The sequence below is a fragment of the Zophobas morio genome, unplaced genomic scaffold, assembly GCF_036711695.1.
Source record: "Zophobas morio isolate AGI-343-1 ecotype UQ-CSIRO unplaced genomic scaffold, CSIRO_AGI_Zmor_V1 ptg000011l, whole genome shotgun sequence".
In the NCBI taxonomy this organism is placed as follows: Eukaryota; Metazoa; Arthropoda; class Insecta; order Coleoptera; family Tenebrionidae; genus Zophobas; species Zophobas morio.
The window spans coordinates 2,675,614-2,700,033 of NW_026972116.1; the positions used below are offsets into that span (position 1 = coordinate 2,675,614).

At 34.8% G+C, this 24,420-nt stretch overlaps 1 protein-coding gene across 4 annotated transcripts; it reads right to left on the minus strand.

Annotated features, from left to right (window-relative positions):
• Positions 1–22,632, minus strand: LOC135126667 (DENN domain-containing protein Crag). 4 transcript variants are annotated; one of them, XM_064052722.1, is made up of 16 exons: positions 22,021–22,632; positions 21,637–21,964; positions 17,296–17,638; positions 16,864–17,242; positions 14,314–14,435; positions 14,083–14,262; positions 13,200–13,744; positions 12,848–13,141; positions 9,733–10,296; positions 8,014–8,298; positions 7,681–7,767; positions 7,252–7,550; positions 854–1,375; positions 735–755; positions 523–664; positions 1–470 (listed from the first exon to the last, which is right to left on the minus strand). In XM_064052722.1, the coding sequence occupies exons 1-16, from the start codon at positions 22,319–22,321 to the stop codon at positions 149–151; spliced, it is 4,734 nt and encodes a 1,577-aa protein (XP_063908792.1). In that variant the 5' UTR covers positions 22,322–22,632; the 3' UTR covers positions 1–148. The 4 variants fall into 4 exon arrangements, with proteins under 4 accessions (XP_063908792.1, XP_063908790.1, XP_063908793.1 ...); XM_064052720.1 differs by having other exon boundaries at positions 7,252–7,604; XM_064052723.1 differs by lacking the exon at positions 7,681–7,767.
• Positions 22,633–24,420: the final 1,788 nt, after the last annotated feature.

Sequence of the window (24,420 nt, forward strand, 5' to 3'; positions counted from 1 at the left end):
TTACTTTATTCAACAACTTTATTGAAAACTATTGACCTTAAATATAAAGTCCCAGAAAAAACCTAACATAAGTTAATGTACATACAATTAAAATATAGCAGTGCACCTTATTAGGTAATAATAAAATGAAGAACACAACTTAAACTGATCAAGGCAAAGATAGTGGGCGGAAGTATTGACGGCAATACAACGCAACCATACTGAGAGGTTTATCTTGGGGTCCATATTGTCTATTATTCCTTTCAGTTGCACGATAATATGCCATACTATACTGCTTATCAAAAGCATTCAGGTCAATGTGACTTCTTCCCAATGCTTTACACGCCAGAAACAGAATATCTCGGTAGATGGAGATATTTTTATCTTTTCCGTCACGCGATCTCTGATGGGACTCCCTTTCGGCCGCTAAACTTTTCAAAGGCTCAGCCAAATCGTCCACCCGAATGCTATTAATTACCTTTTGCATAAATCTAAAACGAACCCTTTGTAGATAAAAATAGTCGTCCTAAATATCAAACTTACGACTTTGAGACATTATTTTTGTAACTAGAACTGAGTTGAGAAGCGTCTTTCACTTTCCACAGTATGTACATTGGAGGACGCTCTATGTACAACCTTGGCTCATCCCATAAACACTTGACACAGACCTGTGCCGCTAATTGCTCTGAAAGAAACACAAATATACAGACTGAACTAGATAAACATTTTTTTTTTAATAGAAAAAAATAACTTACGGCCATCATCTCGTCCGTTAGCTAACAGAATAAAAAGTTACGAATACGTTGCCACTTTACAATTCATTTCACGACAGTACCCATCGTGAAACGAATTTTTGTAAATTATACGGTCTTACCTAAAGCTGCCAACTCCTGCGTTAAAGGATCTGTTCCTTCTTCGACTGGTTGCATAATACTTCCATTATCTTCTCCAACAAATTCATTAGTCTCATTCCTGTCTTTTTTCTCAATACCAGTCTCTCCTTCAGTTCTACTTTTCAAATACAAATTAGGCAAATGCGTCTGGACGTTGATCCTTTCAAAAGCCCACATTAAGTTCCAGTAGATTATCGGATGTTCATCAACAAATTTAGCCTCAGCTAAACTAAGATCGCCTTCTTGTGTTAATATGTTTTCTAGTTCTTTTCGGAGTACTAATGGATTGAGATAAGGTACACTAAACGGATCACATGGTGGTATGTTTTTTCCAGTTATCATCATTGTGAGGAGTGGTACTGTAGGCTTATTGCAGGACTGACATATGGTGTTGAGATTGGAATCTTCAGCGAACCAGTTGGCCATTATGTCTTCGTCGTAGAGGAGACATGAACAGTTGTGACACTGGGAGCATGAGCTTATGGTGATTTCTAGTTCACTGTCTGAAAACATAAAACATTAAAACTGGACTATTATTAAAGAGTTTCGACTTGTAGAGGATTTGTATAAATCGATCTGTGTCTAATTTAATAACTGCTTGCTGGACAAGGAAGTTATTCTTATCATCGCTACTGACAACACGCAATGAGAAAGACTGCTTAAAATTAAAAGACAATTTTATTTTTGTTGACTGTTAAGTTTTATATAGGGTGTCTCAGCTAAAACTCCGCGGCCTAATATCTTGAGAACGAATAGAGATATAGAAATTCTGTAAACCCCACTGCTTTTAGATTCAAGGGGTAGTTAAATTTAGTACGGCACAGTTATAGAAAAAGATTGACGATCAAAGAAGCAGAGAAAGATGTGGAATGAAGTAAAAATAATATAACTAAGAACAAGAATTTATAGAGTAAATTCGAAAAATAACATAATACACTGCCCGACAAAAAAACCCGGACACTTGAATATTTGTAACTTTACGCTAATGTTTAGTACGACGGTTTAGTGTTATAACTTTTTTCTGTTTCCACATGTTTTAGAATAAAGTTATGTTATCTGTTAATGAATACATTAATGTTTTGGTTTTTGGAATATTTTTTACAAAAGTTTGACTAGTTGCAGGTAATCACAAAAAATTCAAGTGTCCGGGTTTTTTTGTCTGGCAGTGTATTTATTGAAAATGACCAACATCAGCTGTAATAGATGCTTCTACCATTCGTTGCATTAACTAGCGCCTGCCTTCAAAATACAGGGTGTTTCCAAATATTTTATATGCGACAATAGATTCCGCAATTCGTCAACATTTTCTATGGATGTTGTACAAACTCGACATTTAAGGTAAATCCAGAAAAAAAAACACAACAATAATGGAAACCGAGGGGGTTCGCTGTAATACCCACTGAAAATGTTGTCAAATTACGGAATTCTGTTGATTGATTGATTGACAGTTTGAAACACCCCCGGCATTTTTGAATGGGAAGTATGCATATGTATTTTTGGGGGGCATGTTAATCTGAATTTTCTTGTTATTTTGATGTCAGGAAAACGTATCTCAAGTTGTTCATATATATTACGAATCACTCTTGTCTATCTACAGCTCGTTTGAAATTTATATTATAGCTTTTGTGATGACCAGATTTGAATTAAAACTTCGCACTGAAAAAAAGTTCAATCATGAAAATCGTTAAACATAAACAACCATGTGCAAGTTTAGTCCTTTTTGGGAAGTTGATTTTGTTGCTAGGGGGTGCGAGGCGTCACTTTTGGTTTGTTTGTTGTGAGTGAAATCACGTGGTGAGTTAGCTAGGTTAAGTTTAGTTGTTTTGGTAGTTAATAAAAGGGGGGAAGCCTTTGTTTAACGACAATTAATCGAACCGATTGCGATGCCAGTTTCCCCAACAAGCGTAGCTATATAATTCTTGCGGTTTTTCCAAGCGGAAATAGGCGAATTCTCGACTGACGCGAACACGTGGTGTAAATTTGATCTATTGTTTGTAAATTCACGGTTCATGTTGGATTTTAACCGTTAACTGGTTCTAACACAATTTAACGGTCCTGATATTGTTTAGATACAGCACTTGCTAGGAGATTTCATGAAATTCATTTAGTTAGGACTCATCCTTCGTTTATCTAGTTTTATGAATAAGGTTTCTGGATGCTTATATGCAAGTGTTACATTATAATTTTTCTTAATTCCTCACACAAGATTGCTAATATGCAGTTCATTTGCGGCCGCTAAATCAACCTAAGGTTGTCTCACTCTGGGAAAAAGACTGTGGAAAGTGTGGTAGAACCCATAGTGGACTGAGGTACGGGGGGATTAAACATTTTTCTCGCAACGTGGAAAATTATATCACCGAGACGCATATTTCTCGCAACGCAGGATGCATTTTGTGTTTATTTATCATGTGTTTTGTTTGGGATAAGCTGTGGACAGTCCACGATATAAACTATCAAAGCTAATTGTTTTAAGTAACTAATCCCTTGGATAGTGGCGTAATTTCACATCACGTAAATTATCTGTTTGAACCGTTGATAAAGTGTGGCATAATTTAACTTCATGTAAATTCTTTGTTTGAATCGTTGATAAAGTATGGCAAATATTAAACTCATGTAATTCTGTTAGCTTTCCAATTTTTCTCAATCTCACAATTTTAACTTCTGTAATTTTCTTTGTTGTATAATTTAAAATGAACGTAAATTTTCATGGTCTGCAGTTACTAACCTCACGTAACTTTTTATTTGCACAAGTAAGTTTTATTTCACACCAGATTGTTTTTTGTTTTACACATTTTTTGCTAGTCTTTTTTTCATGTAAATATTAATTAATGTTTCTATCATATAAATTATCTTATGTCCAATCTTAATCTCAGATAAGCATTCTTTGCTGTTTAAATGTTTGCAAGAGTGTATGGCGAATTTAAATGTTGTTTATTGTTCTTTTGAAACTTTAACACTTTAGTCCAGTCAAATTAGCGATCAACCTCGGAATGAGAGATAATAAGCTGAATTTTCGTATATACCTTCATTTTGGCGTTCTAAAAGTTGTCTCAAAAGTCTCATAAAATCTCGTGTCTGCGTCGTAAGTTACTCAAGGTCAAAAGTCAAAAATAAGAGTTTTTCGCGATTATCTCGGTTTTTATTGCTCCAATGATGTTAATGTCTATGATAGTAATTGTAGAGCATACAATTTTGGACAAGTTTTATTTGAAACATTTTTTGATGCGCTTAATCGTTGTTGAGATAGAGGGCGGTGAGAGCGCAGCGTTCATCCATACGTACTGTAATGCAAAATCAACCGTGAATATCTGTGAATAGCTTGAATTTTGAATAATTTGTATTATTTATCAGTTAATACATTGTATTTAATAACATTTTACATATTTTCAATATATTCATTTAATAATACTTACCTACTTTGTGTAATTAAAAACTCTTTATATGAAATACTTATTGTGTATCTTAATTTATTGAAAGTAGATTTTAAAGAGAAAAATAATTAAGTACTTTATCTTTAAAATGTGTAAGTTTAGTAGATATATTAGATAATATATTATACTTGTTATAGTATTATATATTTTAAAGTTATATTAATTTATTCAAAGTAAATTTTAAGGAAGTGAAACGACTTAATATATTTTAATTTTATCCTTATTCAGCAGCTGTATATTTCTTACGATTTTTTTTTGATCTTGCATTACAGTACGTATGGATGAGCGCTGCGCTGTCACCGCCCTCTATCTCAAAAACGATTAAGCGCATCAAAAAATGTTTCAAATAAAACTTGCCCAAAATTGTATGCTCTACAATTATTATAATAGACATTACATCATTGGAGCAATAGAAACCCAGATAATCGCGAAAAACTCTTATTTTTGACTTTTGACCTTGAATAACTTACGACGCAGACACGAGATTTTATGAGACTTTTGAGACAACTTTTAGAACTGCAAAATTAAGGTATATACAAAAATTCAGCTTATTATCTCTCATTCCGAGGTTGATCCCTTTTTTATGCTAAAGTGACTGGACTATCTGAGTTATAGAAAGTGAACATTTAAATGGAATTGAGGTAAATAACACAGAAACAAGTGGCGGAAACGAAGTGCGCGATTCCTTGTCGAGCTGCACAAAGGATGCAGGCCTAGAATAGAAGTCAGGGGCGGTCCGGATGACGTGATGCTGTCGGCTTGGTCCAATAGCCTGCTCGTACGGCATGTTCGTAATGGAGGGGTGCTATGCGGCAGTGCTTGCTGATAGAATAGAATTACCGTCATGGGGAAAAAACAGCCACAACCAGAAGCCCCAAACTCCGCTCGTGCTACAACGCCCTCTATCTTGCTGTGCCCCAGAATGAAATTGAGATAGTTCGATAGCCACACGCTGCATACAGTTTTTTTTAAATTAAAATTCTGTTCTCTTGTTGACTGCCATAATTTTAAATTTGCCGCCACACGTCCGTAATAAGTTGTGTATTTGCATCCAGTTACTTTAATTCAGATTTTTCTTTGTTTTTATTAAATTTGTGATATTTGCATTGATTCAAAACGTTTAATTTGATTTCATTCAAAGTTAGGCAAGTTTTTTTTTATAGCTGAGCATTAAGAGGTGTCTTCAACCGGCACAACTTAGTCGCAGTTTTTTTCTTTAGTTTTATTTTTTTTGTCAGTGGAGGAATAAATAATTTTGTGTTCTCCAATATATTTTGTCTTTTAGTTAGCGGTACTTTTCCAACCTTGGTGTCCAACACTTGCGTCTGAACGCATTCCGCCACAAAAAAAAACACAATGTAGGGTTCCATTTTGTTAGACGATCGCAGCAAAGGCCAAATTTTTGAATTTTTCGCGGGCTTTCATTTTTTTTTCACATGTCAATTTAAGGCGGGATCACGGCTGTAGAATAGATAGGTTGAGTATCTTTCATTCATTCACGTTCCGGTAGGTGGAATAATTTCTTTCCGTACCAGTTGGCCATGACGCGCGTTTTCAAATGGGTCCCTCTTACGGTATTTAGAGGCATTAATTTTTGCCACATCAAAAGGACACGATTATACCGACATAAATGACAACTTTGACATTTAATCAAAGCATTTAATAATAATTTTTATGTTAAACGTTCAATATTTTGGAAGCGTCTTTGACCATTGTTTACACTAGCTACTATGCGACTTCTCTGAAACCGTTTTTGCAGAACCCTTATACAACGCCCCTGCCCTGATCGCGTTCCTACTCTTCAAATGTTATGAGAAATGTTTGTACAACATTTGAAGGTTAGGTAGGAACGTGATCAGGGGTGTTGTATGAGGTTTTTGTGGGGGCGGATTCGGCAAAATCGCGGTGGCTAATGTAATCAATTACCGAAAAGTTCTTAACCAGTACATTGTCAACTTGTTTTTCGAAGGAATCTGTTTATCTGGTCATCGCACATGCTTGTTTAATGATTGTTTACATGAAACAATAGTGCTAGAAATATCGAACAAACCTGCGGTTGCCGAGGTTTGTTATGTATTAATGTACGTTCCTCTCTGAGTTGGCGATCTCGTTAAACCAATTTAAACAGTAATTTCTATCATAATACATCAACTAGAAGTACATAGAATGACAGTTTTGGCAGCCTGTCAGTTGTCAATTTGCCATTGCAGTAGTGGAAAATTTCATTCATAAAGATGTTAGCGTGTAATCGTAATTCACAGATGGCGAAACGATCTAAAGCGCGCCAAAGCCGCCTAGGACACCCAAATTTTATTCCACCAAATTTCCCTTAGTGTACCAACCTTATATTCTACAGCCGTGGGCGGGATGTTTGGGTTATCACCAAAGCTCCAAATATATATATTTGAAGTCTTTGGTTATCACACTTTATAAAAAAAGTTTATTAAAAAGTGCTTTGGAATTACTTGTAGCGGTTGGTTAGAACAATTAATAACAGGATAATTTCCTTACTGAGTTGTCAGAAACGTATTATTAAAATTTCCCTTTAAAAACGCAGCGTAACAAGCTATTGTTTTTGACACTAAAACACTGTTAGACATATGTACAACATTAACAAAATTTTACTGATTCACAAAATATTTGAAATAACATGGTCCTCTATTTGTTGTTTAGTAATCGATCCATAATTTTAACTTTACGCATAATGTAAATTGTAAAAAAAAATATTATTTATTTTCGACCTATGTAACGAATTCTCTTTCAACTGTGGTTAACTTACTGAGAGTTGTATAAGTAATACAAATCTATTAAATGTTTGTATAGATCACGCTTCAGAGAGCGAGGGAACTACTATTCGAACTCTTTCGACCATGGCGGTATAACTTGGTTAGGTTAATATTACAAAAAAATTAACTTGTATGATACAAAAGACAAATATAAAATTCTACCTTGCTTATTGTCATCATTCGGTAGAGGGAATAAACTCTCAGGTAGTGCGTCGTCAGAATCCTTCAAATTTGTGTAGCTTCCCCTGTAACTTCCCAACTCTGCAGAAACTCTCCGATGCCTTTCCCCTCCTTCACTTCCATCCGTGGATTCTCCTTCGCCTCCCGCTTCAGCCGCATCTCCAGCTGCTAGCCGATCTGTCGCCGCCATTTTGACAGGGGTGTTATGCGTAGACGTTGACATGGCCTCCTTGATTTCGTCCAATTTTTTCACCATCGTGTTCGCCGCTGACTTTATGGAACTAATTCCACCCTGTATTAGTTCGTTGGGTTTCTTACCTGTCAAACTGCTGGGGCTATAATAACAAATCAAAAAATTAATTTTTGAGATGTTGGTATAGTCGCTTGTTCATCAACAGCAATGCCACTTACCTTAGGTTGTTGATGGCGTTTTCTATTAGTTGTTGCGGGACCTTGAGATCGGCTTTGCGTAGAGACAGGCGTGATGGTGAATAGCGGCTAAAATGAAACACCTAGCTACGATCTACACAACGTGCAGTGTAAGCCATGAAGCACGACGCACCGACAGCTGCTCCATGCACATTTCAGTATTTCGAAACAAAAATTCATAAATCAAGCGTTACTCTCCGCTGAAAATGAATCATGCAAGTGTCCGATGACATTTTCAACAGAGCTGTTAAAAAATTCTATGTATACATTTTACAGTGTTCGTGTTGGTGATGCATTCGCTAACATGGAATTTACCTGAATCCCATCTTCAAACTGGAACTAAGACTTGCCAAACTGGACGCAACAGTGGCTGCAGGGACGGTTTCAGATCTATGGAGCTTACTTTGAGCAGGTGGACTACCTTCGAATGTAGCCGATCGGTGCACGGTCGATTTAAACAAAACAGGTTCGTCGGTTAATAGTGGATTTTGATTTGCTACAACTGGCTCTGGAGGGGGCGTCACGCATGTTTTAGGAGGTGGTGGCTGGTCGAAAGCTCCCAAGGGATCGTTTTGTGTCACAACCGTGCGTGGTGATATCCTACAAAAACCAAGTAGTTCATAATAACTTTCTGCGAATATTCAAAGTAGCGCCTATCAATTCTTTCAAAGAATTCACTTTTAGACAACCTCTTGTAAAGTCTTGGAAACCCAAAAGATATAGCACCTGAGATCCGTGTCTCCGGCTTGAGAGCAACCCCGGCGCTCCCTCCCCGGAGAGGGAGCTGACGTCCGAGCGACCCCCGACCCTGACCGAAGGCGTCACCCCCGGTGGCGTGAAGGTCGCCGCATAAGCCTAGGTCGGCCAGACGTGTTTCTTATATCAGCGGCACTAGTCGGCCCAAGGTTTGACACCCAAGTACGCCGCCACCACATGCTATCGGCCAGATTCCGGACCGTCCGTCACACCGGAATTTCGTCGCAAAACGTATTCGGAGGTTTTCAGGACCAGAGTCATTGATATAATAAAAACGTTTTTTCGGGTTTGGGCCGTGTGGAATTTAAGAAAGGTTTCGACGTTTCGCCCACCTTCGTAAGGGGTATCTTCAAGTAGTGAAGGGAGAGAACGAAACGTTCAGTGAAGAGAGAGGAATCGAAATTAAAGTAACTCTTCTGAACGGAAATGAGTATGTGGGGACAATTTATACAGAATGGGTGACTGATGGTCGAGGGCGTGCCGGATTGGTGGAGATGATCGTTTTCCCACTATAGGAGAAAAGGAAACCAGTAGTATCTCTGTCTATGTTATTGGGGTGTTTTTGGATCTCTATAGCTTCTCGGTTTTTTCGTACTATAATAATGTGGAATTTTAGCTAGGGTTTTTTGGTTATCGAACAGAATTCGATTACTTATATCGTCTCGATGTTCTGCTATAGCTGACGATGAGAAGGAACCGATCGAATGCAATGTGGGTGTTCCGGTATTCTAGTTTTAATGAAACGACCATATCCACCTAAGTAAATCGCACCACATGAGCAGGGGATACGGGGATACCTTTAGACGACAACCCGGAGGTCTGTCCTTCAGAGAACGTAGACAATTACAGGGTGATTTGAAAATGATTCTGACGTTTTGTTTTTTGAGAATTGTCGCCACAATACCCGGGACTTTGTGAATATAGGGCAGGAATGTGGGTGTCGGGGGATAGGTTTTTTTTATTAGAAATTTTTGAAAAAACTTTTGACAAGCGTTAAGGTTACTATGTTTAATGCTCGAATTGTAATTATAATTACATCCACGATAGTAGTGAAAATGTATTTTGAGTTGCGTTTCAAATTAATTTAGGCTCTTTACTACTCGTAAACCACCCTGTATAATTATAAGTCAATTTGTCTCTTCGATTCTGATTTTTTTATGTATTCGCACGTTTCGTTATGTAAAATTATGGAAACACTAAACTCGTCCAAACCATCAAATTTGAGCGAATTTTGTCACAAATTTACTCTAATTTCCTTGGAATAGAAAATGTACTTACTTCCCTGGTGATTGTTTTCCCGATTCCTCATTCGATTCCCCATTAAAATTCAATGTTCGTGAACAGTTCTTCTTATTCTGTTGCAACTTGTCAATAATATTCGCATCACCAGCACTTTCGGAACGTGACAAGATTCGACACTCTGACGGACTCCCAGGTGGTGTGAAATGGCTATTTAATTTTTTCTCTACTACATCATCAGTATTACTTTCAACGATTTCATCTTCTGATTGTTCGACTACATCTTTAACGGATTGTTCGGAACCGTTAAGACTACTTTTTACTATGATGTTCGTCATTTTACGAAACTTGTTGAGTAGACTATTATCAGTCTGGACGGCTTCGTGGGAATCTAAAGAGGAACGAGACGCTGTGCGGTCTGTTGGATCTAATAAACTAGACCCGCCTTCAGTTGAAGCTGATAGTTTTCGGTTTGCTCTGTGTCTGGCAGCCCATCGAAAATGAGCAGCTCCCATTACTACGTTTCGTAATTTGTTCCAAAGTAACAAACTAGGAGCAGAGGATGCGGGCCATTCTGCTTCTAATACGCATCTATTATACAAACTGCAACAAAGATGTGAAAAATAGTAAAATAGTACTGTTCATGGTGTATGTCTGGTACAGCATGCCTAATTATGTACAATCTGAAAGACGAATTGTGATAAAAACAGTAATAATCAAATAACTGACAAACATTTATGAGATGTTGATCTAGATATGTATTAGTACAAGATTGGTTATACATCTTGGGTGACTTAAACAAAAGAGGAAAGCAGCAAATCGACGGACCGAAACTTTTTTTAAGCCACCTACGATGCAAGAAACTCTGTAGAATGAACTAAGGGTAATATCAGTACAACAGAGAACTTGAGAATTCATCGTTATTTAATTAAAGAAAAATCGGTTACAAGACTACTGCTCTGGAATCAATTATCACAATTTCTAAATTTTCAAGTTTTAGCTACTCCATTATTTTTTTGAAAATGATGAATATGATGCAGAAAAGATAACATTTTCATGCCCCTGCACAGTGTTTTCTTTTGTTATTATTTTGATACATCAGTTCATGTTTATTATTATCTACCATAATCATCAGATTTAATGAACCCAACTTAATAACTTGAGCAAATTAAAAAAAAATAAAACTGTGTAACGCACTACAAGGTAAGACTTTCGTTTTGTGTTCTTCATAAAATAAACAAGTTCTTAATATTTACCAGTTTATTATTAATAAGTTGTTTCTTAATCGTTTTCTAACATACCTTTCTACGAAGATTGAATCTTTCAAACAGTTACTTATTGGAACCATTTTAATTTTGAGTTGCCTTTTTAACAATGTAGTGAATCACGTGATTGAACTGACTGCTTCATAACGGTGATTATTTATGCGAAACGATTCTTTAGAAAATTAAATGTTTGTGTTTTTTTTTTGTTAATGTTTTCTGACATGTGTGGAAGTACGAGTATAACGACGTTTTTTAATATATTACTTTTTTATATTATATATTTTTTTATGTCATCATGGATCCACAATTTTAGCATGGATCCGTTTTGGTATATCCATGTCTCATCCAAGAAAATGAAAAGTAAATCTTCACCACTATCACGCAATTGGAGATAACGCCTTAGAAATTTGATTCTGGCAGCTATAACGTGTTTAAAATGTGAAAAACTTCGCCTTCGGAAACCTAAATTTATACGTGTATTACGTACAATTATTCTCAAAACCGAGTGTTTTCCATCTTACAAAACAATAAGGATTATATGGAACTTGAAAACCAATTGTAGAGCCGAAACAACAAAGCATGTAAGTATGTATGTATAAATCTGCGCAGTCGTCTTTCTGATTCTGATTATAATATTAACGGCACCGGCGCCGTTGTATCGGTATTATTTTAAAATTCGAAAAACACTTGACACCATCAGCGAACTTTACGGAAAATATTTATGCCACCAGTTTAGCTGTTTCCGTTTTACCCAAGCATTGTCCATTTTTCTCTGTGATTTTTTGAAAAGCACGAAATATGTATTTCTTATTTCTTTTCCTTTAAAATGGGCTTTCTCGTGACTACTTTTGTGGAAATTGTTTCTATGCTGTATTTAAGGAAACTAATGGCATTTGTGCACAGCCTTGTAAAACGCTGACGTTTTCATAATTAGGATTTCTCGTTTTTCTTGACGTTGCGGCGTTTAAATATGCCGCATTACACAAGCTACGAAAAAGTTGAAATGCTTACTGCAAACATTTGTTTGGGAATGTTGAGAACTGAAATTATTGGTCCATTTTTCAATGATGGCAGCTTTAATGAGTAAAAATATTTAGACATGTTGGTTATGATGATTGATTTAGTATTGACCGAACAAAGAGCCAATGGCCAAATCATCTTTACAAGATGGAGTGCTTCCCCATGCAGCAAGAGAAAAGTCGCGGAATTTTTTTCAGGAAGGATTTTAACAGATATATTAAAGAGTTAAAATAGATAATTATACTTGCTGGATTTGTACCATAACATAAGTTAATTGCTTAAAATTTGGTATCAACTGGTTTTATAATATATACATATATATTTTGCACATGATTTATAATATTCTAGAAGTGTGTAAATTATGCAGTGCTGATAATAATGTAACATTGATAAAAATTGTATCGATTCTACATATTTACTTTACATTGTTTACTCATATAAATTTGGTGTAAGTCAACTGTCGAAATTTTGTCGTGCAAGTTTATCTTATCACTATAAAATACTGTTACCGATTTACCCTTGGTTACAATACCGAGGTGGATTGTAATTAAATATTTTTTAATGAATATTTCAGTAATAAGATAAATAACTGATATGCTATGCAACAGTTTAATAATCTCTTCTTAAAATAGTCGAGAATTGCAAACATCGGTTATCACATCAAACGATGTTTTTTTCTTAAATTTAAAAAGATCACGTACTGCCATTAAATTTATTGGGCTTAATTGTACCCAATGTCAAAAAAGTACTCTAAAAACGCTCTAATTATAATAAGTTTAAAAACCAATAATAAAATATGATATTATAAAGCGGACAGAAATATGTCTGAACAATGTTTATAGACGAGAAATTACTGTTGAAATACTTACCCATACGTAAGAGCATTTGGTTGAATCCCAAATTTTTTCATTGTCACAAGCAGTTTAACAGCCAACAATGGTCTTGAATGTTCACCGCACAACTGCATCAGCAATCTATAACATACTTCGTCACATGCTAACTTCTGTTGGGTAGCTCGGACGAGTAATTCGTAAGCTTGTTGCAGAATGGCTTTTTCTTTCCCTGCATTCAACGATAACATACTGGGTAAAACCATAAAGTACAAAGTATGGCAGGTACCGCACAAACATCTAGCCCATAACTCCGGTGAAGTAATACATTTTCTGTAATTTAGAAAAAACAAGGCAGTTTAAAACTACCTACAAGACTACAATTCCTTACCGTGCCAACTTTTGTGCTGATTTTATCTCGTGCTTCGTTCTTCTTGCCATGGGCGATCCCGGTATAACAGTCTGATATAAAGAAGGTAAATGGTTTCGCGCCTTCCCAGCTAATAATCCAGGATCTAATATAAAATTCGTATAAATGTGGTGATTTTCAGCGGTTGTTGGTTCCGGCGGTAGCACGAATATAGTCCTGTCACTTTTATGAAGTGCATCTGGTTCTACAAGTCTGATGTCGGGTTCTTCGTATGTCAGTTTCTCTGAACATTCGTCGAAAAATGCGAGACCTTGATCGCCATCAGCAACAAAACTGCGTTCTTCGATGAAACGTATGAACATTTGAGTTCTCATCATTAGAGTGAAGAATCTATGATGAGTTTTATCACGACTTTTGAGAAAATCAGTGAGTTGGAAGAGAGCTTGAGGATCGGTTGTACCCACAGTTGGGGCTTTAGTAATTGGGAGAAGGTACGATCTGTAACCCTTCAGTGTAAGGGCCATGAATCGTAAAAAAGCTTCTTGGATTTCAAGTTCTTGAGCTTGCTAATTTATTAGTTTAAAAGTTAGTCTCTACTAAAGTTCACGTATATCACAAGGGAAATTGGAGGTATATTAACACTACCTGTTGGTTATATTACATTGATTATCTTTTATATATGTACACCATTCGCACGCTTAAGAAATAATTATAAACTAAGGAAGTAGCAAACAAATTATTTTACACGAGCTTGTAGTATCACCGCAGACTAATTGTTGCATTGTTAAAAATCGAATATAATACTAAATAGTTGAACTACAGGTTCTATATTTTTAATTGTCAATCCGATAATGAAAAATCCAACAGGAAATATTAATACATTTCCGGGTCTGACTTAATTTACCTCTTTTTCTTTTTTTCTGAATTCGATTTCTATATTATCCTGTCCTGGCAAATTTTCAGCATTATTGGAGCTATTGTTCCTAATTTGATAATACAAGTAATCTAAACTTGCTTTCAAACTTTTGGCTGGCTTTTTAGGCAAGAGTTTAATATTTAAATTCTGTCTTTGCGATTCTGCAACCTGAAATTCGTTGGTTTGAAACATTGATTGCAAGAAACTGAATAACTCAACTGTAATAATATTGGTGTCCAAATCGATGCAACTAACATCTGGTGGAGGATCATATAAATCGAAAAACCTTGAGTCCACGCCGATCAGAAAAGGTAGAGGTGCGTGAAGAACTTCCACCAAACCTAAATAATTTCAATATTGTCATATAAAAAATATTTTAATTGGCAGTAACATTAACGTGCATTTAAAATAACTGCAAATATAATAATTTGTTTAATGAATACAAGTATACACTGAAGTCTGAAACTACGTCACAGTATAGAGATCATTCAGTAGGAACAACTCGCTATTTTTAGTGACCCGTTTTCATGGGTGGTCGTTTGACTTGTGATCGTATGAGGGCGCGCAACGCAAGGGACTTATAGTGTCCCTGTAGAGAGAGTTCCGCAAACCTCCGCCATTGTAACTCCAACACCACGCGCCAACTTTAAACGGACCAAGTTGATGGAAGGTATGAATAATAATAAATTGTGGTACAATAAATTTTTAGAATAAAAGTAAAACGAAGGGCAATTTTTGAATCGAAACAAAGTATTATTTCCCAATTTTATTCACATCATCCAGGTTATAATACTGTTTTAATTTGGATCTTAATGATATAACAAGAATTTAGGTATACGAACGAAAGGTCAATGAAACGCAGAAATACTGAAATGTCTTATTGCATTTTGTTTGCCAAAATACGCATCGCAATACTCTTACTACTTGTAATACTGGCACTATTGGTAAGAATTTTTTTTATCTATAAAATTATTCCCATGTTTTCCAAGTAAATAATATTATATACATATTATATATACACGCACTATACACACATTCGCGACCTGTTTTTGCCCAAAAAACAACAATCAAAACAACAAGCAAAACTAACTTTCTTCCAGCTGATGCCGAGCCGCCATTTTAAGTCCAAGGTAGTGAGTAAAGCAATTGCGGAACTCTCTCTACAGGGACACTAGGGACTTACTAAAGTCACTAGATATATAAAGTACCGCAATCATCCGCCATTTTCGTTCAAAACTACCCGCCAACTTTAAAATATTGCAATTTTGAATGCTATCCAATTTAAAAACAGTAGGAATCCAACTTGAAATTGGGCTCTACAGTATTTCCAATTATATTTTAGAAAAGTGAAGTTGATTTCAGATAATATAACTTGTAATTCAGATTAATCAGTTCTATTTCAGAACACATAAACTGAAATTCAGATTAACTAATTCTATTTCACAAACCGTCAGTTGAAATTCAGATTCCATAAAATCTAATTAATGTTAATTGTTAGCCATTCACATTTTCATCCGAACCGGGTCTACCATATCATAACAATAATTGATTTCTATCGTGTTTCCATGCATAGTTATTTTTTATTTACATTTATTACAACTGTGAATTTATGAAAAATGAATTTGAATAATAAATAGTGCGGTTTTGGTATTGGAGAATATTACGGTGAGACATTAAACATTATGTAGAAAGTATTTTTTATATATTTATATATATTTCTCACCACTTGCAAACAAAATAATCTTATACCCATTGCACCATTGCTTTTATATCTCAACATACAACAACCGGACTTTTTTATAAAACAGAAAACCAATTTTTTAATGACATTTATTCATGAAACCACCTAACTAACTAACCACGTCAAATTCGTCCACGATACCTGACATTTTACAGATCAGCTGACATATTAATTGAATTAACAACCGTTCCAGTGCCGCATCAAATTTGGCAAAAGGTGGTGTTGGCGAACACTAAAAAACGAAAATTACAGGTCACAACAGTGTGAGCTCAATCAATTCATACTTAAAACTCGATGAAGAACATCAAACTGAATTGATTTCAAAAATGAGAAATGAAAGTTTGCCAAGCGAAGCTACAAGTAATAAAATTGCGACTAATAACTATTATAAATGTGTATCTCATTATTCGAATAAATAAACTTTTAAAATAATTTAGTCAATACTTATTTTTGTAGAATATCAAAAATATTCACTACAAGCACATGTTGTGGTCATATTCTTCCGTTGCTAGGTGATTTTGGTAAGATGCGTTAATATGATTGGTTGAAATTTTCTGACAGAAATGTAAAACACATCTTCTGCACATTTGTTTATTGTATCGGGTGTCTAATTAAAACCTTGATGCTTTCTATTTTATTGTTTTTTTCCGTATGTCGTAGTGTTCGAGACAGTTGTAATTTCGATGTTAAACTCACTTTAACGGTTATTAATTCACAACAGTCGATGTGACTAGAGGGTGACAGCTTTCAAAATTCATGACAATGATATACGAAAAAAAAAAAACAAAATCTGCTGACAACACTCTTGATCAGTTTTTTATTTAGACACCCGTTATAATACATCGGTTTTCACTACATGAAGAAACCTTGGAAACATTTGGATGATGAGTATGAAATTCTTTGTAACATTTATTTGGCTATTTGTTGCAGTAGCAGTAAAACTGCTTTTTAAAATAATAAAGTTGTACATTTTATCATTACTCGATGATATTATATGAAAGTTGAGAATATATTACCCATTCACTTACCCAATGGGCACAGAGGGATATACGGACACTGCCACTTGAAAGGAAAAAGTAGTGATGATACTGCCTCTGCCACAGCTGTCAGAGTATCAGGCCGTAATGAATGTATCAGAATTTTCTGTTCAGTAAGAGCTAAAAGTAGCACTTGTAGGCAATTTTCCGATCCTAAATTGAGTAGCAAATGTCTGAAACCAGCCGCACTCCTTGGCAAAGGTAAATCTTCCGGCTGTGTCATAATAACTTTATTACTGATCGTTTGATTATCGTTGTGATCTGAAAGTTCGAGTAATGTTCGCGGAGAAGGAAAGGGAACTTCGTCCAGGAGCTGAACTATGTATCTTTCGACCGGTATGGCTTGCGGTTCTCCGCTTGCTACAATGTTCTACAACCCATCTGTATTCAACGTGCGTGTGAATCAAGTTTTTGTTAACTTACGTGTAGAAATAGCAGCCATGTCTCGAAAGCGTCGCTGAACGGCCAGTGTGATAACAAACAAATGCTTTTGTTCATGTTTAAAATGTAGTCAGAATTGTCTGAATAACCTAACAACTCTCTTTGTTCATCACTGAGTTGATGATGGGAGAATTTCTCATAAAATGTTACAGCCGATCCGTAAACTTTGTACTTTGCGTCTGAAACGGTCAGGACGAATGTACTGAATACTGGTTTCGGTTGAGTTGCTTCTTTTGGCCATAGTTCCAAAGTCGCACCCATCGGCAGACAGAACAAAGGCACCGAGTTTGGGAACGGAAAATTTGGAAGGTCCGTCATGGGGTACCTAAAAAATAAGATATCAAATTTATCAAAATTGTGCTAATTATAAACAGCAGTTCTGAAAAATAAAAGAATAGTATTGAGAGGGAAGTAATCATGTACACATCTCAAGAGGCATTTTTGAACGTTATAAATTTCTTAGTAAAAAAAATTAGTCGAACGCTATTTCCACAAAACTTCCCTCGTCCTTGAAGTATAATCCGACAAATCCAGCTCTTTAAGAAATATATAAAATTTGACCTTACGAATTTCGTTTTGTGATAACCTCTGTAAAGTAAAAACCAGCGGCGTAAGTAACACTCCCGCAGTCCCTGCACCGTACAGAAAATGTAAAATATATTCAAAGCACATAACTAACGGCATAAAATGTCCTTCAGCACTAGGCAATAGCAATGTGAACCTTCTTTATGTTTATACATAAAAAGTCACGTAGAAATTAGTTTGATTTGAATGAGTTTGTCTTCTCAAAACAGAGGACTAAAATTATTAATTAAACCACAATCGAACAAAATGTTCTGAATATTATAATTCTTATTTTATCATTATTATTTAAAGACATGCGTATTCTTACATTTTCGAGAAAATGGGGCGACTCGTTCTTAATTTGACCAATAAAAAATTTGTAATGACGTCATTAACATAGATAATACTATCCATAGCACAAAAGAAAACAAGTCATAGAGGATTACCAATGCAAGGAAAAAAAAAACCGAAAGGGCCAAGTTTGGTCTCGAACCCACGACCGCAGATTGTCCTTCCCCTAGAATTTCTCTACGTTACGAAGCCTTGTCTTGGTAATATATTGTTATTATACTTGTCCAATAAAAATCGACACAAACGCGGATAGATGGCAGACAAACAGACGGAGATGAGAGACCTATTTTTTCCTACGCTTCGGGTCATAAAACGTCGAAAAGACATGAGAGTAGCAATCGTTCAATGGACTCCATTACAATACTTCCTTAGCTTACGCTACGATAAGATTTATTTCGTAAAATTTTGAGATGACGTCATCAATTTTTTGGGGGAATAAACAAATATATTTTGATTACAAATGTACCATGCTTACGATAACTTTAAAATGTTTGCAAGGTTTTAAAGCATTTGGTTTTGCAGATTCAAATCTAAATCATAAAATTTTGTTACACAATTTTGATTTTTTTCCCCCCAAAAATCTGAATGTCTCGGGTAAAAATTTAATATGAATTCATAACTACACCTGTAGGAGTATGCTATTTTATACTGTTTAAAATCTATTAACTAGGTACAATTTTTAGGTGACGTCAAGGTTCCTTTATAGTGATCACCAGACTTCGGCATCGCGGAAGTGATGCTCACTGCCGTCCGATTGCCAGCGCTATTGCAGTCGTGGCCTACAACTTCGGGAATTTTTAATAACAGTTACTACTTTTTCTAGTTTTTCCTCAGTTATACGAGTTTTCCTAGATGTTAAAATACTTTAAAAATTAAAAATTACTGTTCAACATCACAATTTTCGTGATGATCTTGATCAGATAAACCCTGAATTGCATCAAAGCCACTGAGGTTAAGACTGCACAGTCGGCCAGCCAAATTTATGCCTGACGTCGCGCCGTCGTTTTTAATATGTGTCTGAATTTTCCCCATCACTTCGGTTTTGCCTAATTCTGGTGAGGTGACTTTATTACACTGTTTAGACAAAGTCGGGCTATGTTTTACCATTTATATAATATTCATAATACACATACAAAATTTGACAACAATCGGTCTGGTACTTTCGGAGATTATCTGTTTAACAAAAAATTGAAACAGACGGCGGACAGACAGATGGTAACGGAAGATCTATTTTTTCGCTCTCTAGGGGTTATGACACAAACATCGAGAAAATATGAAAATAGCTAGTCGCCCGATGGACTCCATTACAATACTTCCTTAGCTGATGTTCCGGAAGTAATACAATATATTTATTATGATATGCAAATTGCAACGCTAATCATAATGTTGTATTGTCATTGTTGTTAGCAATCCGGGAAAATTACAAGTATTTTTAATTAGGCTCCAAAATAATAATTTAAAGAATAAAAGCATTTCACTGAAGTACAGGCCAGTTAGACGAGTTGTTGAAATTTTGTGACAAAACTAGTTTTCTAGAAGGGGTAGCTAATTTTGTTTAATATTTTTAATTACTAAATTATAATTTTAAAGAAAGTTATCAAAAACATGATAGTCCAAACATATACATATATTTTTCATAACAACTTATCTATGTAAGGAACAGTATAGCTACATTATTGAACCAGTAAACACTTGCGAGATTTATTTAATATGTATTAACTTGAGATAACGTTATCACATTTTAAAGGTTTCAAAGGGATACGTTTTGGTTATTTACCATCATGTTAATAATCTTAAAGTAAACAAAGTATTTTACTTCAAACAGCTTATTCATTCAATAAACTTCCAATAAACAGACAGATTATTGATACACGTACATTTCTGTATTTTGTAATCTGTGAAACGCCTATATAATATAGAACAGATTAATAAAATATGCTACTTATCGCTGGAAGTAAAAAAAATCGAATTTGATTGTTTTCAAAGTGTGGTGTAGAACAATTTTTTTGGCATATTGGGATAAACATAATAAACACTGATGCAGTATCGCCACAATAACTTAAAATTTCGTGTTTCCTAGCAAAATAAACTGTTTATTATTCAACAAGACAATTACGTATTTATGACAGTAACCTGTAAATTCAGTAATGTTTTTTTAATAATATACAGCGTGTTATTCAAATGTACGCACAAAATAAAATCGGCAATTGGTCTCGAAGTATAGGTGCTAAAATAAAAAAAAAGTTCAGGTAGCAACAAAAGGGTCTCTTATTTTTTTATTATTGTTACAGTTGCTAGGATTTACTAAAATAAATTAATTTTACCTATTTATCCTTCAGAGCGTCTAAAAATGTTAGATAATTTTGATAACACAAAATAAGTTTTTCAAGATTCTTAGACTTCGCGAAGAACTGTCAATTTTGTTGTACGTACCATTCAATAACACCCTGTATATAAGTACAAATGAGTTTTATTTGGGAATCCCGTTGGGTCACTGAAGATATTTAAATACATTTTTGGATAAAGATAGGCAACAAAACACCTGCAATTTTTCAATACCTAATTTTTCGTAGTAAATATTTTTAGCAGACAAGTTGTAATTGATGAGTTATATTTCGAGATATTTCCAAAAGTAAAAATTTATAAGCGTTATACATATAATAATAAAGATTATAAACTCAAGAACTAAAGTTATATTATTTATTAATCAAGTAAAAAAAGGACAAAGTGCAAGGTAAACATTTTAATCTTTGAACTTTAAACAATAAGTTGTAAGATGTAAAAAGTGTAAGATGCAAGGGTCGATCCCCTGTCAATTCATTATTATTGCTATTTTGAATCTATAGCAATTCTTAATATTTAGTCATATGTACATGGATAAAAAAATAACGACCTGTAAAATGTGTATTTTTGGTCATCTTGTTTGTTCTTAATATTTATTATCTAATACACTGTATAAAATAAATTGATCATTATCACCAGTGGTGCTATTAAGTTTTGTATCTGTTTGATCAGTTCAGACGCTGCCATTTGCATATTTTCTCAATAATTAAAAAAAAATATATATATAATATCTTAAGCAGATTACGTTATCAGTAAAATGTATACACTCTAAAAGTTACTCATTCAGATTTTCCCTACCAAAGTCATTGTTCTTAAAATTATTGGTGCACACAATTCAAAGAATTTTGTATTGGTTTTTACCTGAAATAATGAAACTATTAGTAGCACTTACACTTTAGGTTTTTAGTGAAATGACTAATGTTATTTTATATAGAAACAATTACATCTGATTAACAGTGCTCTTTAAAAAAAATAGTTTGTACAGAGTAAAGAATATGCAATTAACATATGAAATAAATAACGAATTTTCATATTTAGCTCATCAATTTGAAATGTTTAACTCACCTGGACAAGACAGCAGGTTTGTAAGTTAACAGTTTTGCTCTATTCATAGATTTCTTATAACACAGAAAAACATCACTACCAACAATTCCCTTATTTAAGTTCTTGTTTATGCAACAAAACGCATGTGGTGGAGATTCACCTTTACTTGCAATCACAACACATACATCTGTAACGACAAGAGCATTACAAGGCATGGTGGGGTGCCCCCTTCTATATGTAATAAACGTCTGAGATGTAGAATTATTAACATTGGCAACATGTTTGCCTACAGTTTCTTTAACAACTTCTGCATCAGGCATCAGCCACTCTTTACCATCGTACATAACACCTGAAAATAATAAATAATAAATATTTGATTAAATGTTACATTTGCAAGTATCGCACCTATATCAACCAAGGGAGGTTTATCCCTTCCCCTCTTGTAACACAGGTAGCACTCATTTGTTCTTAAGCTACCATGATTGAGATCAGCAACTAAACCTGTTGGTGTTCGTTCCACAATAATATAGCCTGGAGGTAATTTCTCTCCCAGACTTGGGAAGATCACACTAATATCTGTAATGGGGGGTTGTCCATGACTCGCTTTCAAGTTTCCCCCTTCTGATAATGTTGTTTCATCCAAAGGCTCGGGATCATCTGGTAATCCAGCCACGACAAAATAATCAGCCACTCTTCTTTCATCCATTGCAAAAATAATTAACGTAACTCTAACTTGTTAATACTCAAAGTAAGGCACATATTTTAGATTTTAACCAAACTTGTGTTGTTTTATTTTTTAATACTAGGTTTTTGATATCATTTTATGATATTGTAGATGACTCATCGTTTTAATTGCACCGACTTTGCAAGATATTCCTCCCGGGAGATTAATCACGAACTTAATGTTCACACTTTCTGTTTATTTTAAATCTATTTATCATCTCGGGCTGAGTTCTATTCGATTTACGTCTATTTAGGTTTTGATATTTGACAAGTTGACATCTTTGACGTTTCTATTGCTACTTGCTAGTTATCTAATAAGAAAATCCCTAATTCGTTTTTTTTGTGGGAGGGTATGCAGATTTCTGTAATATTTAGGGAATAATTTTCAGTTTTCATTGTTTCTACTCTCCTTCTTTACTAACATCGGTTTACATTTAATTTATAAACAAATAAATTTTGTTTAACTATATTATTAGTTGTTTTCAAATTTTGTATTCGCATTTATATGTATTACTGGTTACAGCACTAGAAGTTATAAGCACAGTATAGAGATCATTCAGTAGGGACAACTCGTGTCGGCGCCTTTGATCTGACTCCAATTTTAAGCCGTGATCGGTGGTCGTTGCCTAAACTATTTCTAGATGTCGCCACCCAATTTAAAAAGTATCACAAACGCTTCATTTGAAAATTTTAAAATTGATTCGTATACACAATTTCCTACACTTTGTGCAAATGAATTTTTGGAAAAGAATTAAAAATAGTGTAATAACAATAACATTTTGTAACTAGTTGATCTTAGAAATCACACAGTCTATTGTAATAAATCTTATACTATTAAACGAGCAAAGTTTGTATATATATATATAAATATATATCTATATATATAATGGGTTTCTCGAAAACGGCTCTAACGATTTCGATGAAATTTACAGGTTGGGGGTTTTTTGGGTCAAGAAATCGATTCATCATAGTTTTAACTTCTGAAAATTACAGCTTCATACATTTTCAGCAATTTTCAGGCAGTGAATTATATTCGTTGCTAGGTAACATCGGATGACACTACACGAACACGAGATTGTTTTATAAGAGAAGTTTGGGTGACAGTCTGACAGTACGTTTGACGTACCTTTTTATCTTCAATTGTACGTACCGAAACATACTCCACTGTATAGAGGACGTTAAAATTCACCCTCTGAGGTGACAAAATTTACGGAAAACTAAACAGTGAGCGGATAAAAGGCACACGAAAGTGCGTTGAGTTAAGGTTATGTTGTCAAGCATTCATTTCAGAGGTTCGACGGTCAGGGTCAATATGTGATCGTTTTCCGGGATGGGACCGTATTATTTCAGTTTTTGGGCTCAACTTTTCGCACACTTTCGTAAGTGGCATCTTCGGGAGCAGGGTTGAGATTGAGAAATTAGGAATAACGCAAAAGAGCACGGTAACTCAGTATGTTAATCACACCAGAGGCGAAACCATTCTGGCAGTAAGAAAGTGGTTGTGACCTTTTTCTAGAGTCGAGAGAGAGAACTAGGAAAAAAAGAGAACGACAGAGAGAGAACTTGGGTAACAAATGAGATTTTAATAAAAATGTCAAGCAATAATTCCAGTTTTCCATTCTTTAATCTCTACATGTCACTCATCACTATTTAAAACAAAGACCGCTTATGGAATTTCTTTTTTAATGTGTATTTTTAACTAGCGCGTGTACTTCAAAATGCATACTATACGCATATTTATCTGTCCTAATCTGATCTAATACTACCAAACGAGCCGAGTGAAGCTCGGTCAACCAGATATTAATGAATTAAGCACCCTATCCTATAACAGAGATGCCGCGTTGAAATTCAGATGTGGCCCCGCTTCTCTGATTACGATTTTACGCTTCATTAATTTCTTTTCCGTGATGGTTGTAAATGGTTGTAAAATTCAACGTTATTAGAAAACGCTAATATACCGTGAGGTTTTTTTCTCTCTGAACATAGGATAATTCATGTATGTTGGGTTGCATATTCATCATCCAATGCACAGATTACGGATACCAGATGGTTCACTTGTGGGCGTAACTGTCCGCAAATTTT

Bases quoted from the DNA above. Each gene is read 5' to 3' on its own strand.
- LOC135126667 (XM_064052720.1), bottom strand. From the start codon at position 22,321: ATGGATGAAAGAAGAGTGGCTGATTATTTTGTCGTGGCTGGATTACCA. The intron at 21,965-22,020 runs GTGCGATACTTG...TATTATTTTCAG, and splicing joins ACCTCCCTTGGTTGATATAG to GTGTTATGTACGATGGTAAA. The intron at 14,436-16,863 runs GTAAGTGAATGG...GAAATTATTTAG, and splicing joins TATCCCTCTGTGCCCATTGG to GTTTGGTGGAAGTTCTTCAC.